At 37.3% G+C, this 14,899-nt stretch overlaps 1 protein-coding gene across 1 annotated transcript; it reads right to left on the reverse strand.

The window, feature by feature from the left end:
* Positions 1-885: 885 nt before the first annotated feature.
* LOC112770337 (uncharacterized) lies at positions 886-2,460 on the reverse strand. Its single transcript, XM_025814709.1, has 2 exons — positions 2,163-2,460; positions 886-980 (listed from the first exon to the last, which is right to left on the reverse strand). The coding sequence occupies exons 1-2, from the start codon at positions 2,458-2,460 to the stop codon at positions 886-888; spliced, it is 393 nt and encodes a 130-aa protein (XP_025670494.1).
* Positions 2,461-14,899: the final 12,439 nt, after the last annotated feature.

A 14,899-nucleotide genomic window follows, 5' to 3' on the forward strand; every position in this document is an offset into this window, starting at 1 on the left:
ATATGCAGATGATGCATGCCTGTCCTATAGCTGATGAGGCTCATCTGTCGGTTATCCAGCCAACCCAACAAGTCTGAAAATCTTAGACTGTCCCTCGACGTGCATCCCCAAGAGTCTATGCATAACTTTTTCTCAAATAATATATTTCTCAATGGGGGTTAACATTCCCGAGAATTTATAGTGTCCGGTCACCCTTACGTCGTAGGGTCAACAGAGTATCGAGTTTTCAACCTGGTACACATGGTGGAAAGCCACGGTACTTTATCCAGAGAATCTCGTATCTCAGATCATTTAATCATTCAAGCCAAGTTTCATACATGATCACCTGTAGCATTTCATAGTCATTTTATCACTTTTCAGCTTTACTTCAACTCCAAGTTAACTCCATTTCCTAACTTCATCCGAATATCAGGTTTATTACCATTACTAATGACAAAAAGAATGAGAATAGAGGTTTAGAAGTTTGAAATACAGTTTAAAACATTGAAAATCATGTTTGCTGGAATCAGGGCCACGCGTACACGTGGCTCACGCGTACGCGTGGGCGAAAATTTCATGTCACACGTACGCGTGGGTCACGCGTACACGTGGACATGCTTACTACACCTTACGCATGCGCATGGCATCAGTCGCATACGCGTCGCCAAAATCCCATGCCACGCGTACGCGTGGACGTACGTTCTTGAAAAAAGGGATTAACCAGAAAGTTGTATGCCCTTAGAGTGCCTAGCTGCAGAAATTCACAGATTTCACAATAAAACTTCTAACGGGCATAACTCAATCGTTTTAAGTCATTTTTCTTCCGTTCTTTGAACGACATAAACTTTACGAATTCAATTTTCATTTAAAACGGGTTGGAATCAATTTGGGATTCCGAAAGCCAAATTATAGCCCGCCGAAATTCAGCCCGAAAACCAATTTTTTGCAACCTTTTAAAACCGCATACTCATTCAAATTTTTCATTCCTTCCAATATCAAATCTGCCAATACCAATACAATTGCCAGCAACAATTTTTAACAAAATTCTACACCATTCTACTAACCACCAATCAATATCATTAGACAATTTCATTTCTCAACAATTCCATCATACTTTCAATCAATATTCTTGTAAACTCACAATCAACAACTCAACCATATTCTTTTCCAACATTAACATAAATAACAAACTTCATCACACAATCAAATCACCAATTATCCAACAAGCATGTTCATCCATAATTTACTAAACATTCAATATACACCTGCATTCCAAACTTATCCTATGGTCATCTAGCCTAAGTTTTCACATAACATTATATATTAAATGCAAGAAACCTAATCCATATCTTGGCCGATTTCCACGTAGCGACCAAAGCAATTTATTTAAAACCAAGGCAGCCCCTCAAAAATCAATAAACTCTAAGCTCAACTTCCTCCAAGTTCCAATATTCACAATTTCAAGCTCCGATTATTTATTCTCAACCTAATACACATTCATAACACATATATATCCAATTTAATACTCAAAACTCAAATTCCATGAAATTAAAATAGAATTATCGTATCTTCACCCTACCCAAGCTTCACATAAGCAAGAGTGAACGTTTTCCTCAACCTAATTGGATCCTAAAACATCAAAAATCAAAGAAATTTAACATTCCTACTTAATTCTAAAAAATTTGGGAGAAGAGGAGACTGAGAGTAATTAAACAAGTTACCAATAAAATTGTTTTGGTAGAAATATAGATCTTGACGCGATGGACGCGTGGCCGCAAACGGTGCGGTGATTGGAGCTCGGACGGAGAAGTTACGGGATTCGGAGTTCACCGTAAGGGTTCGGCGTTTCTTTCTTTCCTCTCCCCTGTTGTTCTTCAACGCTGCCAAAATGGGGAGAAAAAGAACGTGGGTTCACTGAAAGGGCTGGCCCGGTTGGGCTCGCGGCCCGATTTGGGCCCGGTTCAATTGTTTGGCCCGCTCGGTCCAATCTTGGACTGATTTCTTCGAAATTAGTGTCAAAATTCTCGTTTTGACGAGCTCTATCCTAATTTAATATAATATTCACATTTTCCAATCTTCTTTATTAAAAACTAATTTATCGACTAATTACTTACTAATTTAACGAGGTTTACATCCTACCCACCAAATAAAGAATTTTGCCCTAAAAATTCAAATTCGGTTACCTGAAAAGAGATGTGCGTAGTCCTTCCGCATATCTGATTCGAGTTCCCAAGTGTGTTCTTCGATACCAGCTAGACTCCAAGATACCTTTACCAATGATACTTCCTTCCCGCGCAATAGTTTAATGCTAGTGTCATCAATTCTCACCGGGATTACTGGGAGTGTTAGATCTTCTCTTACCTGAATCAGTTCTGGTTCTAGAACATGACTCGCGTCAGGAGTATACTTCCGAAGCTGTGATACATAAAACACGTCGTGCAAGTTTGAAAGGTACGGCGGTAGGGCAATTCTATAAGCCATTGGCCCAATTCTTTTCAGGATCTCAAACGGTCCAATATAACGGGGATCCAGTTTCTTAGTCTTAATAGCTCTTTCCACTCCAGTAGTTGGTGTAACCTTCAGAAAAACATGCTCTCCTTCTTCAAACTCCAAAGGCTTTCGCCTTTGATCAGCATAACTTTTCTAATGGCTTTGGGCTATAAGTATTAGGCTACGAATCTTCTTTATCTGCTCAGAAGTTTCAGCTATCATCTCAGGCCCTAATAAACTTCTTTCTCCAGTTTCATACACAAACATAGCGGATATTGATATTTTCTACCATATAGAGCCTCATATGGAGCCATTCCGATGCTCGCATGGTAGCTATTATTATAAGCAAACTCCACTAATGGCATATACCGATCCCAACTCGCCAGCTGGTCCAAAACACAAGCCCTTAGCATATCCTCCAAGGTCTGAATAGTTCTCTCTGACTGACCATTTGTCTGAGGGTGATACGCAGTACTCAAACTTAACTGAGTTCCAAATGCACGCTGAAAAGCTCCCCAGAACCTTGATGTGAAACGAGGATCTCTATCAGATATAATGATAGAAGGCACGCCGTGCAACATGACAATCTCTTTGATAGACATTCAAACCAATTCTTCCATTGTGCAACTTATTCGAATGGGAAGAAAATGAGCTGATTTTGTCAGTCGATCCACAACCACCCAAATAGCATCACAACCAGACCGGGTTCTAGGCAAACCTATCACAAAATCCATTATGATACTCTCACATTTCCATTGTGGAATCTCTAAAGGCTAAAGGGTTCCTGACGGTCTCTGATGCTCAATCTTAACCTTCTAACACGTTAAACATTTAGATACATGCAATGCGACATCATTCTTCATCGCTGGCCACAAGAGCATCGCTTTCAGATCCTGATACATTTTGGTACTTCCCGGGTGAATTGAGAACCCGCTCTTATGAGCTTCCTTCAAGATACTCTGTCACAAGTTCCCGACATCTGGCACAACAATCCGGTTCTTGAACCTCCACAAACCATCCTGACCTGACACTTTCCACTGTTTTTCCTGTTCAACTGCTGGCAATACCTTACGTATTGTTTCACTATCTTGATGAGCCTTTAGAAGTTCTGATTTAAAATCACTTGAAATCCGCAGCCGACTATGAGGCGTGGAAGTGTGTTCAGTATGAGAAAGGGCTTAGAAGAGACATCTTCAACTGCGTGAGTCCACAAAGGTTAACGAATTTCCCTGAATTGGTTATGAAAAGTCAATTTGCAGAACGTTACTCCATGAAGTCAGCAATATTATAGGAAGGCTATAGAGAGACTACTCCGGATGAACCGCATAGAGCCAGACTAGGCGTATGTTGCAAGTGCGAGAAGCCGGGGCATATAGCTCGAGACTGTCCATACAAGAAACGCCGGGATGTAGTCGAATCCGATCTTCAGACCAGAGGTAACCATAAGCTAGCAGTTGAGTTTTTAACTACCTTGTGTATCATTAATATATGTATGAACCATTTGTGAAGCACGACAAGTTTTGATGATCGTGGAGTCCGAGCCGATGGTTAGTCAAAGACTACTAGATGTTGAGATGGAGCGATACTTAGCTAACTTAGATGAGAGGCTAGGTTCTTGGAAGATAAGAATCAGAATGACAAAATGGAAGCCGGGTGAATTATACCTAAGGAATTGGAACCGTTGATAGCTATGCGGAGTTACTGTTTGAAATCCAGTGACGTTAAGATTTCAAGGAAAAGGAATAGAGCGAGTTCAACCTTTAGTTGTTAATTGATCGAGAGACAAGTAGAGGTGAGACCAAATTCCTATGCGAGAGAGTTTCCAAAACCGTTCTTGAAGATGTACCAGAAATTCCACCTTAGAGAGAGTGTGAGTTTGTCATAGCCGTAGTGTCAAAGATCGGATCAATGTTGATTACACCACAAGTGAAGACATTATTAGAATCAGTAGAGTTCAAGACCGAGTTGAAGAGAGTACTGGAAGAGAGGATCGTCTAACTAAGTGTTTCTTTGCGAGAGCGTGCCAACTAATCTTCACGACTTAATCTAACCTTTCTCTTATAGCCTCCATTGAAAGTCTTATCTTGAACCTTCTTCTGTAAAAGCCCAACTCATTGTTCTTCCGATCTTGTTCCTTACTTGTACAAAGTTTGTCTCTTTTGAATTCAACCTGAACTCATCCTAATATAATCACATAATTTTTTAGTCCTGGTGATCTGCGCTGCATGAAATTGCCCCCTTGTGTAAACTCGTATCTCAGATATCATTATTCATAAGCCATGGCAATTTCATTATCAATATAACATCACTTATCAAGCCTTAGCGTTAAACTTCGCTAACATACTCATTTAACTCCGGTTAACTATATGTAAGACTTTCTTTTGAATTCTGGTGAACACCGTTCGTGCTACTCGTTCGTTCCTTTGAACATAACTTTTCTTTGAAAAATAAACTCGTATTGGATTTTACGTCACGCATAACTCTTAGATGCAATTATTAGAGTGCCAATCCTTTAGAGCAAGACTTTGGAACATGAAAGTAAACCAGCGACATTACAAGGGAATTCAAAAACCTTAATCCTCACCGATCGTATCGCTCGTGACTAAATAGATGCAATGAGGTGCACCGTGTGAACGAAACACCAGGATACACTGGAAGCCTTCGAGCCATGGAAAGAATATTGATCTTTATGCCAATACTTGTATTACTTAAGCCTACTGGACCATTTAAGAAATTACTACGACGCATTATTGGAGGACTTAAGAAGCATGCTGATGCGACATCATGAGGTTATAATAGACGCCCTAAGCAAGAAGTTTATAAGGGATTCTTGGACGTTAATTTCAAAGGAGGAAATGTTAGATGAGTTGAAGTTCTAAGTTGGAGAATGAGAGTGTAGAGTGAAAATGTCGGACTAAGTCCATTACCAGTTTACAACATGGTATCGATGAGATGTGGGATGCATAGCGAGACAATAAGGAGCCGCTAAAGATATCAAAGTTCGGTAAATAAAGGAGAATTAAAAAGAGATTTATATGCCTAATGTAAATGCCAAAATATAGATCGTAGGGTCAATGGCTTAGGGAGCGCAATAATAGTGATAAGGAGCTACTAAAAGTATTGAAACCTGTTGAATCAAGAAGATACCGAGAAGGAGTTACATGTCTAAATCGAAAGTTGAGACGAGAAATTATTGTCCAAAACTTACAAGAAAGGATTTTCGAAGTTACCGTGAAGCTGCCAAGACGTACCATGAATTAAATAGGATGTTTTGGGATATCAGAAACAAAGAATAAAGTGGCAATGCATGTAATGGCGTGTTGAAGCATGAGAAAGTAAAAGAGGACCACCAGAAACTATTCGGAATGCTGCAACCATTGAAGATTCTACATCGAAGTAAGGAAGAGTAATTATCGGTTTCGTATTAGATTGTCGAGGACTAAAGGAGAAGATGGAGCTTCACAGAGCGCTAAATACTACCGTATTGATAAAAACTAGAGCATCGAATACCTTAGTTCCTGAATTTAATAGCCAAGACAGCGGAGAAGAGCTACGCAAATTCGAGTTAACAATCTTACTATGAAAGACCGACAAAAGAATTACATGAACCAAGGAAGTCCTGAACTTGAGAAGGTTACTTTAACAAGCTGAAATCAGTGAGTGAGTCAAGATGAAGGTATTGAAACCAAAGTGTTTTGAGACCTAGGATAATGGCAAGGGCGGACTTGTCGGATTCTGAAGAGAATTAGGCCAGTGGCATATCAGGTAACTCTACCCTATATCTTCCAAACTGGTACCATGTAACACATCTCAACTTACATCTCAACTTCAGGAGTACACTTCTAATGTCAATCATGTATTAGAACTTTAACCAGTGCAACTGAGGAAGGATCTCACGCTTCGAGTAACCTCGGTTAGGATATATAATAAGATACCATGGCCAAAAAGTTAGGCAGAGTAGAAGTTACGTACTAGAGGATGTAAAAAGTGAAACTGGAAGTGGGAAACGTACTTAAGAACTCAAATCAGACAGGTGGAAGAACTACCCACACTTCTTCTCAGATAGCTGAGTTTGAATTTTACGGGCAAAATTCCTAATTAGGTGGGTAGGATGTAAACCCCGCTAAAATCAGTAAATAATTAGTCAATAAATCGAATTTTAATTAGGAAGATTAATAATGCAAAACTAATACCAAAATAGGATAGAGCTCTTCAAAACGAGAATTTCGACACTAATTTCAAAAAATTCGACCCAAAATTGGGCCGAACGGGCCGAACCGATCGAACTGGCCCTGAACCGGGCCCGTGGGCCCAATATATATAATCATCATTTCAGCCACTTCCCATTATTTGTTTCCCTTCCAGCGCCGAGAAGAGAGATTGAAGAAAAGCAAAGCCACCAAAACCTAAATCCTTATCAATTTTCAATTCATCATAACTTTCGATCCGGAGCTCCGATTGACGAGCCGTTTGCGGTCACGCGTTCGTCTTGGAGTCCTCTTCAATTCTATCTGAACAAAGTGGTAAGTTTATCACCAATTCATTCCCATTTCTCTGTGCCCCTTTTCTACACGAAAATTATTGAGGTTTTGAGTGATTTTGATAATTTTGGTGGTTTAGGTGCAAACTAAAATGGGATAATTATTGGGTTGCACTCCAATCATCAATGGGTACGGTAAGAACAACCTAAACCCTAACCAATTTTTGATTTATTGATGAAAAACCTGAACTTGAATATATATGTGAATTAGGTGTGAATTGAGTCATATATATATGCATTGGAATTGAGTTGGGAGTACTTGGAGGCTTATTGGTGATCAAAGCTTATTTTGGGGTTGTTTTAATTAAGTTTGGAAGGGCTGTGATTTGTGTTGTGAGGCTGCCTTGGGTGAAACTAAGTGATCGGCCAAGGTATGGTTTAAGTTTCACACGTTTAATATTTACGGTGTTGTGAAAACTTAGGTTAGAGGAACCATAGGATAAGTTGAATTGTTAATTTCATTTAATGAGTAGTTTTATAATATTGTTGGAATGAGTCGTTGATGAACATATATTGAAATTATGAGGTATTGTGGTTATTAATTTTATGCTCTTGGACTTGCTTATAGTGGGTTGTGTTGATGTTGATATGTTGATGGATTATGGTTGGTGTTTGTTAATAAAGAGTTGTTATGTGAAGTTGATGGATTAATGTGTATGAATGGTTGATTTATGTTAATGGCATTTAATTAGTATATGTTGATGGAAGATTGATAAATACATGATGAAGGTTGGTATAGGTGAAAAGTTGATATCAACAAATGCAGGGTCATTGATGTATGAAATAAATGTGGATAATTATTGATGATCAAGGTTTGTTGAGTTGGTTAAAGGTTATATTGGCAATGGTTGTTAATGAATTGAGTTGATATGGTGTCATAATGCAAGTTTTAATGGTAAGAAACTTAAGTTGATAAAAATGAGGTTTGGTTGGAAATTGGTTAAAAATCAGTTTTTTATGAACTTTGGAAGTCCATAAATTACTCCTCAAAATTCTGATTGAGTTCTGGTTTGTTGCAAATGAAAGATGGTTTTGTAAATTTTTAAACGACGTTAATTTTGTGAAAAACGGAATTTTGAGAAGAAAGTTATGGACAATGAAAAATTGATACATGAGACTGTGAAGCAGGGGTTAAAATCTGGTTGCTGCAAGCTTGCAAGGCATTCTGGCAAATTTTTTTTTTTGGAAAAACGCTCATCCACGCGTACGCGTGGCTTACGCGTACGCGTGGCATGGAATTTTGGCGACGCATGCGCGAGAGGCATGCGTACGCGTGTGTGAATATTCACGCGTACGCATGACTCACGCGTACGCGTGACTTGATGTACGCTCCACGCGTGCGCGTGGCCTACGCGTACGCGTGGATGCTGCCTGCTGCAAAAACCGGGTTTGACTATTTTTGAACCAATTTTCCACTCCTAAACCTCTATTTTCTTCCTTTAAGGTTTAAAGTATAGTTTTAGGTCCAGTGGATAAAAGAAGCTAGGAAAATAAGATATCTTGAGGGTGAAGAACAAGGAAATGAGTATGTTAGCGAAGTTTAACGCTAAGGCTTGATAAGTGATGTTATATTGATAATGAAATTGCCATGGGTTATGAATAATGATATCTGAGATACGAGTTTTCCTGGGTAAAAACCGTGGCTCGCCACCACGTGTTCCAGGTTGAATCTCGATACTTTGTTGACCTTATGTCGTAAGGGTGACCGTGCACGTATAAATTCCCGGGTATGGATAGCCCCCATTGAGTTATTTATATAATGATTGAATGTGAACTCTATGCATAGACTCTTGGGGATATGCGACGGGGGACAGTCTAAGGTTTTTGGACTTGTCGGGTTGGCTGGATAACCAACAGATGGGCCCCATCAGCCGTAGAACAGGCATGCATCATATGCATTTATTTGTTTTAATTGCTATGCATTTCCTGGGTTTGCCTAATTGATATTTATCACCTGCTACTTGTTATACTTGCTATTTGTACTATCTGCTCATTACTTGTGCATGAACTTGTTTGGTTGCATGGTCCTGTTACATTATGGATGATGGAGGGATGGAGGAGATGGAGAAACAGTTTGGTATTAGGTGAGGATTGAACTTGAGTAAGTTAGGTAGATTTAGAATACCTACCCTTATTGATGGTTTTTGTTTAGTACTTAAGTTGAATAACTGAATAACGAAGTTCTAGGATTGCCTATGGCATTCTCAAGACCTTATTTATTATACGCGTGACACTTTTACCATGCTGAGAACCTCCGGTTCTCATTCCATATTGTATTGTTGTTTTTTCAGATGCAGGTCGAAAGGCTCCTCGCTAGGCGTCTGGATCCTGGGAAGCAAAGTAGTCCTTGGGTGTATTTTGGTTTTCTATTTGTATATATGTAAATATGTATTTAGCTTACTCTCCAAGTAACTTATGTATTCTGCTCCTCTTAGAGGTTGAGGGAGAGATAGGAGTTTACTTTGGTACCTTGGTGTATTTTGGAAATACTTATGTATGTTTATATGTATATATATACCCTCTGGCCAGCCTTAGCTTTGCAGGCTGAGTCAAGAGCTAGTTATGTTGTTTCCTTGGCTTTTCTTTTCTCTCTTATTTATCTTTATCGCTTCTTTTTAGGTTTCTTAACACGCAAGTAATTCGATTCCTCGAGTGTGCACTTTTTATTTTGCGAATTTGTTTTACCCGTTTTTCAAGACTCCTAGTTGAGTATCTTTTTCCTTATTATTATGTATATATTTTTACTTTTAGAAGTTGTAATACCATACTATCTCAGTCTTATGACTTAAGCATAAGATTAAGTGTAGTAGGGTGTTACAATAACTATCGAACATAAGATAACAAAAGTAGGAGTAGAGTGCCAAAGATACAAAATAACAAGCTCCTAACTCAACCCGCGAAGCCAAGGCTGGCTGGAGAATATTTACACATATATACATATGTATCCAAAATCCCAAACATACATAAACAAAATCATGTCTCTCCATAAATCTCTAAGAGAATCAAAAGAATAAGATATGCGGAGAGAAAACTAAGTGTATATATATATATATATATATATATATATATATATATATATATATATATATATATATATATATATATATATATATATATATCACTGTACAACAAAATAACCAGTAACTAGTTCGCCTCAGGGGTCCAGACGCCTAACGAGATGCCTCTCGACCTGCATCTGAAAAACAACAATATAGTATGGAATGAGAACCAGAGGTTCTCAGTATGGTAAAAGTGTCACACACATAATATATAAGGTCCTGGGAATGCCAGAGGCAATCCTAGAACGCCGACACTCAGATTATAGAGCTTAAAGTATTAAACAGAAGCCATAAACGGTGGTTTTCTAAGAGTATCTAAGTCTAACTTAACTTAACCTTAAATCTAAGTCACATACTGCCATTCCTCCATACCTTCATTCCCATCAATATTTCACAGTCAGTTAAACAGATAAAAGCAAGCACAAGAAGGTTACAAATACAGCAGGTAACAGTTATACATTTAGTATGGCAAAAACACTTAGGCACACCCAGTTAATGCACAAGCAAGTAATTCAAGTAATATGCAGATGATGCATGCCTGTCCTACGGCTGATGAGGCTCATCTGTCGGTTATCCAGCCAACCCGACAAGTCCAAAAACTTTAGACTGTCCCTCGACGTGCATCCCCAGGAGTCTATACATAGTTTTTTCTCAAATAATCAATATTGCGTACGCGTGGGCGAAAACTTCATGTCACGTGTACGCGTGGATATGCTTACTACCCCTTATGCATGCACATGGCATTAGTCACCTACGCGTAGCCAAAATCCCATGCCACGCGTACGCGTGAACGTACATTCTTCAAAAAAAAGGGATTAAGCAGAAAGCTGTATGCCCCTGGAGTGCCTAGCTGCAGAAATTCACAGATTTCACAATAAAACTTCTAACGGGCATAACTCAATCGTTTTAAATCGTTTTTCTTTCGTTCTTCGAACAGTATAAACTTCACAAATTTCATTTTCATTTAAAACATGTTGGAATCAATTTGGGGTTTCGAAAGCCAAATTATAGCCCGCCAAAGTTCAGCCCGGAAACCAATTTTTTACAACCTTTTAAAACCTCATACTCATTCAAATTTTCCATTCCTTCGAATATCAAATCTGCCAATACCAATACAATTGCCAGCAACAATTCTTAACAAAACTCTACACCATTCTACTAACCCCCAATCAATATCATTAGACAATTTCATTTCTCAACAATTCCATCATACTTTCAATCAATATTCTTGTAAACTCACAATCAAAAACTCAATCATATTCTTTTCCAACATCAATATAAATAACAAACTTCATCACACAATCAAATCACCAATTATCTAACAAGCATGTTCATCCATAATTTACTAAACATTCAATATACACCTGCATTCCAAACTTATCCTATGGTCATCTAGCCTAAGTTTTCACAGAACATTATATATTAAATTCAAGAAACCTAAACCATACCTTGGCCGATTTCCACGTAGCGACCAAAGCAATTTATTTAAAACTAAGGCAGCCTCTCAAAACTCAATAAACTCTAAGCTCAGCTTCCTCCAAGTTCCAATATTCACAATTTCAAGCTCCAATTATTTATTCTCAACCTAATACATATTCATAACACATATATATCTAATTTAATACTCAAAACTCAAATTTAATAAAATTAAAATAGAATTATTGTATCTTCACCCTACCCAAGCTTCACATAAGTAAGAGTAAACGTTTTCCTCAAGCTAATTGGATCCTAAAACATCAGAAATCAAAGAAATTCAACATTCCTACTCAATTCTCGAAAATTTGGGAGAAGAGGAGACTGAGAGTGATTAAACAAGTTACCAATGAAATTGTTCCGGTAGAAATGTAGAGCTCGACGCGGTGGACGCGTGGGCGCAAACGGTGCTCGGACGGAGAAGTTACGGGGTTCGGAGTTCACCGTAAGGGTTCGGCGTTTCTTTCTTTCCTCTCCCCTGTTGTTCTTCAACGCTGCCAAAATGGGGAGAAGAAGAACATGGGTTCACTTAAAGGGCTGGCCCGGTTGGGCACGCGTCCTGGTTTGGGCCCGGTTTAACCGGTTTGGCCCGCTCGGTCCAATCTTGGACCGATTTCTTTGAAATTAGTGTTAAAATTCTCGTTTCGACGAGCTCAATCCTAATTTAATATAATATTCGTATTTTCTAATTTACTTTATTAAAAACTAATTTATCGACTAATTACTTACTAATTTAACGGGGTTTACAAAATAACTTTTAATCTAATTTAATTAATTTTAAAGTTTGTAAAACTGTATAAATAATTAATTATTTAATATTATTTTTAAAATTTAAGAATTATAATTTAGAGTCAAACACTATTAGACTCAAATATCAATTAAAATTTAAAATGCTATGATTTGAATTTATTAATTTATATTATTTTAAAAAATAATAAACTTATAGAAATGGATAACTAAACAAAAATTCTTTTTTAAGTAAAATAAAACTCTATTTTTACATTGAAAGCTATGTTTAAATTAGGACAAATTATTTAAATAAACTTACTGAGTGTAAAGTATACTTTTTATCCCTAAAATTTGGCAAAAACTTTAAAAATACCACTAAGTTTTATTTTGTTTCGATTTTGTCCCAAAAGTTTTCGATTTGCATCAAATATATCCTCGACGGTTAAATTTTTAAAAAATTTAAGATCAATCTAACAATAATACATAAAAATTATGCTTGATTTGCTTGTGTTGATGATTATTTTTATGAAATTGTTGTTGAATTGGTCTTACATTTTTTGAAAAATTAGCCATCAGGAGTATATTTGATGCAAATCGAAAACTTTTGGCACAAAATTAAAACAAAATAAAACTTAGGAGTATTTTTAAAACTTTTATCAAACTTTAGAGGCAAAAAGTATACTTTATCCTATTTTTTAGAAAAACTAATATAACAAATGTAACAAAAAGGACATAATCTAATGCGATCCACCTTATTTCCAACAAAATAGTAGGAAGTCCACCCAATTTTTCATCTTAAAAAATTGTTGATATTTAATACTGTGTTAATTTATTTAAAGAAGGTGATTGTTATAGTATCTAAAAGTATTTGTTTAATTTATTAAAAAAATTAAAAGTTAATATTTAATTTTAAAATATAAAAGTAAATAATTATTAAATATTCAAAATTTATTATAAAAGATAAATTAGACAAAATTTAAATACCAAATTATAAATAGGGTAAAAAACATAAATAAGCCATAAGGAGAAATATTTTACATGAATCAGCCAAATAAAAAACTGATTCACCAATCAACCATTGCACAAATTCATGTAGTTCGAATCAGCATATATCGAACTTGATTTGAATGTAATTCGAAACAAGCTAGTTCGAATTACATGCACACGTGAAATAATACATAATTCGAATCGATGCAATTCGAATTACATGCACACGTGAAGTCAACATAATTCGAATTGATGCAATTCGAATTAAAACTGGTTAAATCGATACAAGGTGATTCGAATTAGCTTGAGGAGGAAACCTATATAATTCGAACCTAGCCGATTCGAATTACCCTTGTTTTGCCACTAGTAGTCATTCGAATTGACCTGTTTCGAATTACACTAGATTTGGCTATAAAAGGAGTTCAAATCTACCCTATTCGAATCACTTTCCCACTCTCAGACCCCACCAAATTCCAGAGAAAATGACCCAAATTCGCTCCGACAAAGGCTCGAGTAGACTATTTAGCTGATAGGAGACGATCCAGGTAGACTATATCGGTTGGATGGAGTGACTCATATTGCCGGAGTCATCAACGACGAGGTTAGTAGTTAATTTTTTTAGCTGGTGGTTTATATTTGTGGTTCTAGATGTGGGTTGTGTTGGCGGTATTGCATGTGGTTTATTGAAGTGGTTTTATTTGCGGTTTTGTTGGCAGTTTATGTAAGTGGATTAAGTTAGCGGTTTTGCATGTGGTATTGTTAGTGGTTTTTGTTTAGTAGTTTTGCATGTGAGATTCTTAGTGGCCTTGAATGTGGTTTATGTTAGTGGGTTTGCACGTGGTTTATGTATGCGGTTTATATTACCGGTTTATGCATGCGGTTTTGGTAGTGGTTATTATATTGCTTTTGTATGTGGTTTTTTTCAGTGGTTTCCATAAGTGGTTTATGTTGTTAGTTGTTTTTGTTAGTGGTTTTGTAAGTGGTTATAATTATGCGGTCAATGTAATGTGCAGCCCCAGTGTTGCATATCGAGCATGCGGCGGCAGCAGGGCATGCGACTCGATGAGAGATACGTTTCGTACTTACAGATGGCTGGATTATACCATCTTGCGAGGCTGAACAATAGATGGTTCCGATTAGATGAGCCCCTTGTCAGTGCATTCGTCGAGCGGTGGCGTCTAGAAACGCACACGTTCCACATGCCGTTCAGAGAGTGCACGATCACACTTCAGGACGTGGCGTACCAGTTGGGTTTGCCAGTGGACGGGCGTTATGTCAGTGGTTGCCTTACAGATTTCCAGATATACATCCAGGGTGGCCGTCTAGCTTGGGTGTGGTTCCAGGAGTTGCTTGGAGTGATTCCTCCTCCGAGCCAAGTTCAGAAGTTCGTAGTAAACTGCACCTGGTTCCAGTAGACTTTTGTTCATGTTCATTATTGTATCTTAGCCAAGTTTATTATCACCTTTGATGTACTTGTACGATCCAACTTGTACTTTGGTTATTTATGTTTCAGTATGTTGTTGCTTTATCATGATATTGTACTTTGAAAATTGCTGTTCATTGTTTTTTTCAGTTACTAGGATATTTTTCCCATCATGTATTCATTTAATTTGTAGATTCATTTATTGCCTTGTGTATTCAA

The sequence above is a fragment of the Arachis hypogaea genome, chromosome 18, assembly GCF_003086295.3.
Source record: "Arachis hypogaea cultivar Tifrunner chromosome 18, arahy.Tifrunner.gnm2.J5K5, whole genome shotgun sequence".
In the NCBI taxonomy this organism is placed as follows: Eukaryota; Viridiplantae; Streptophyta; class Magnoliopsida; order Fabales; family Fabaceae; genus Arachis; species Arachis hypogaea.

Bases quoted from the DNA above. Each gene is read 5' to 3' on its own strand.
- LOC112770337 (XM_025814709.1), bottom strand. From the start codon at position 2,460: ATGGCTTATAGAATTGCCCTACCGCCGTACCTTTCAAACTTGCACGAC. The intron at 981-2,162 runs GTAACCGAATTT...TGGTATTGGCAG, and splicing joins CTACGCACATCTCTTTTCAG to ATTTGATATTGGAAGGAATG.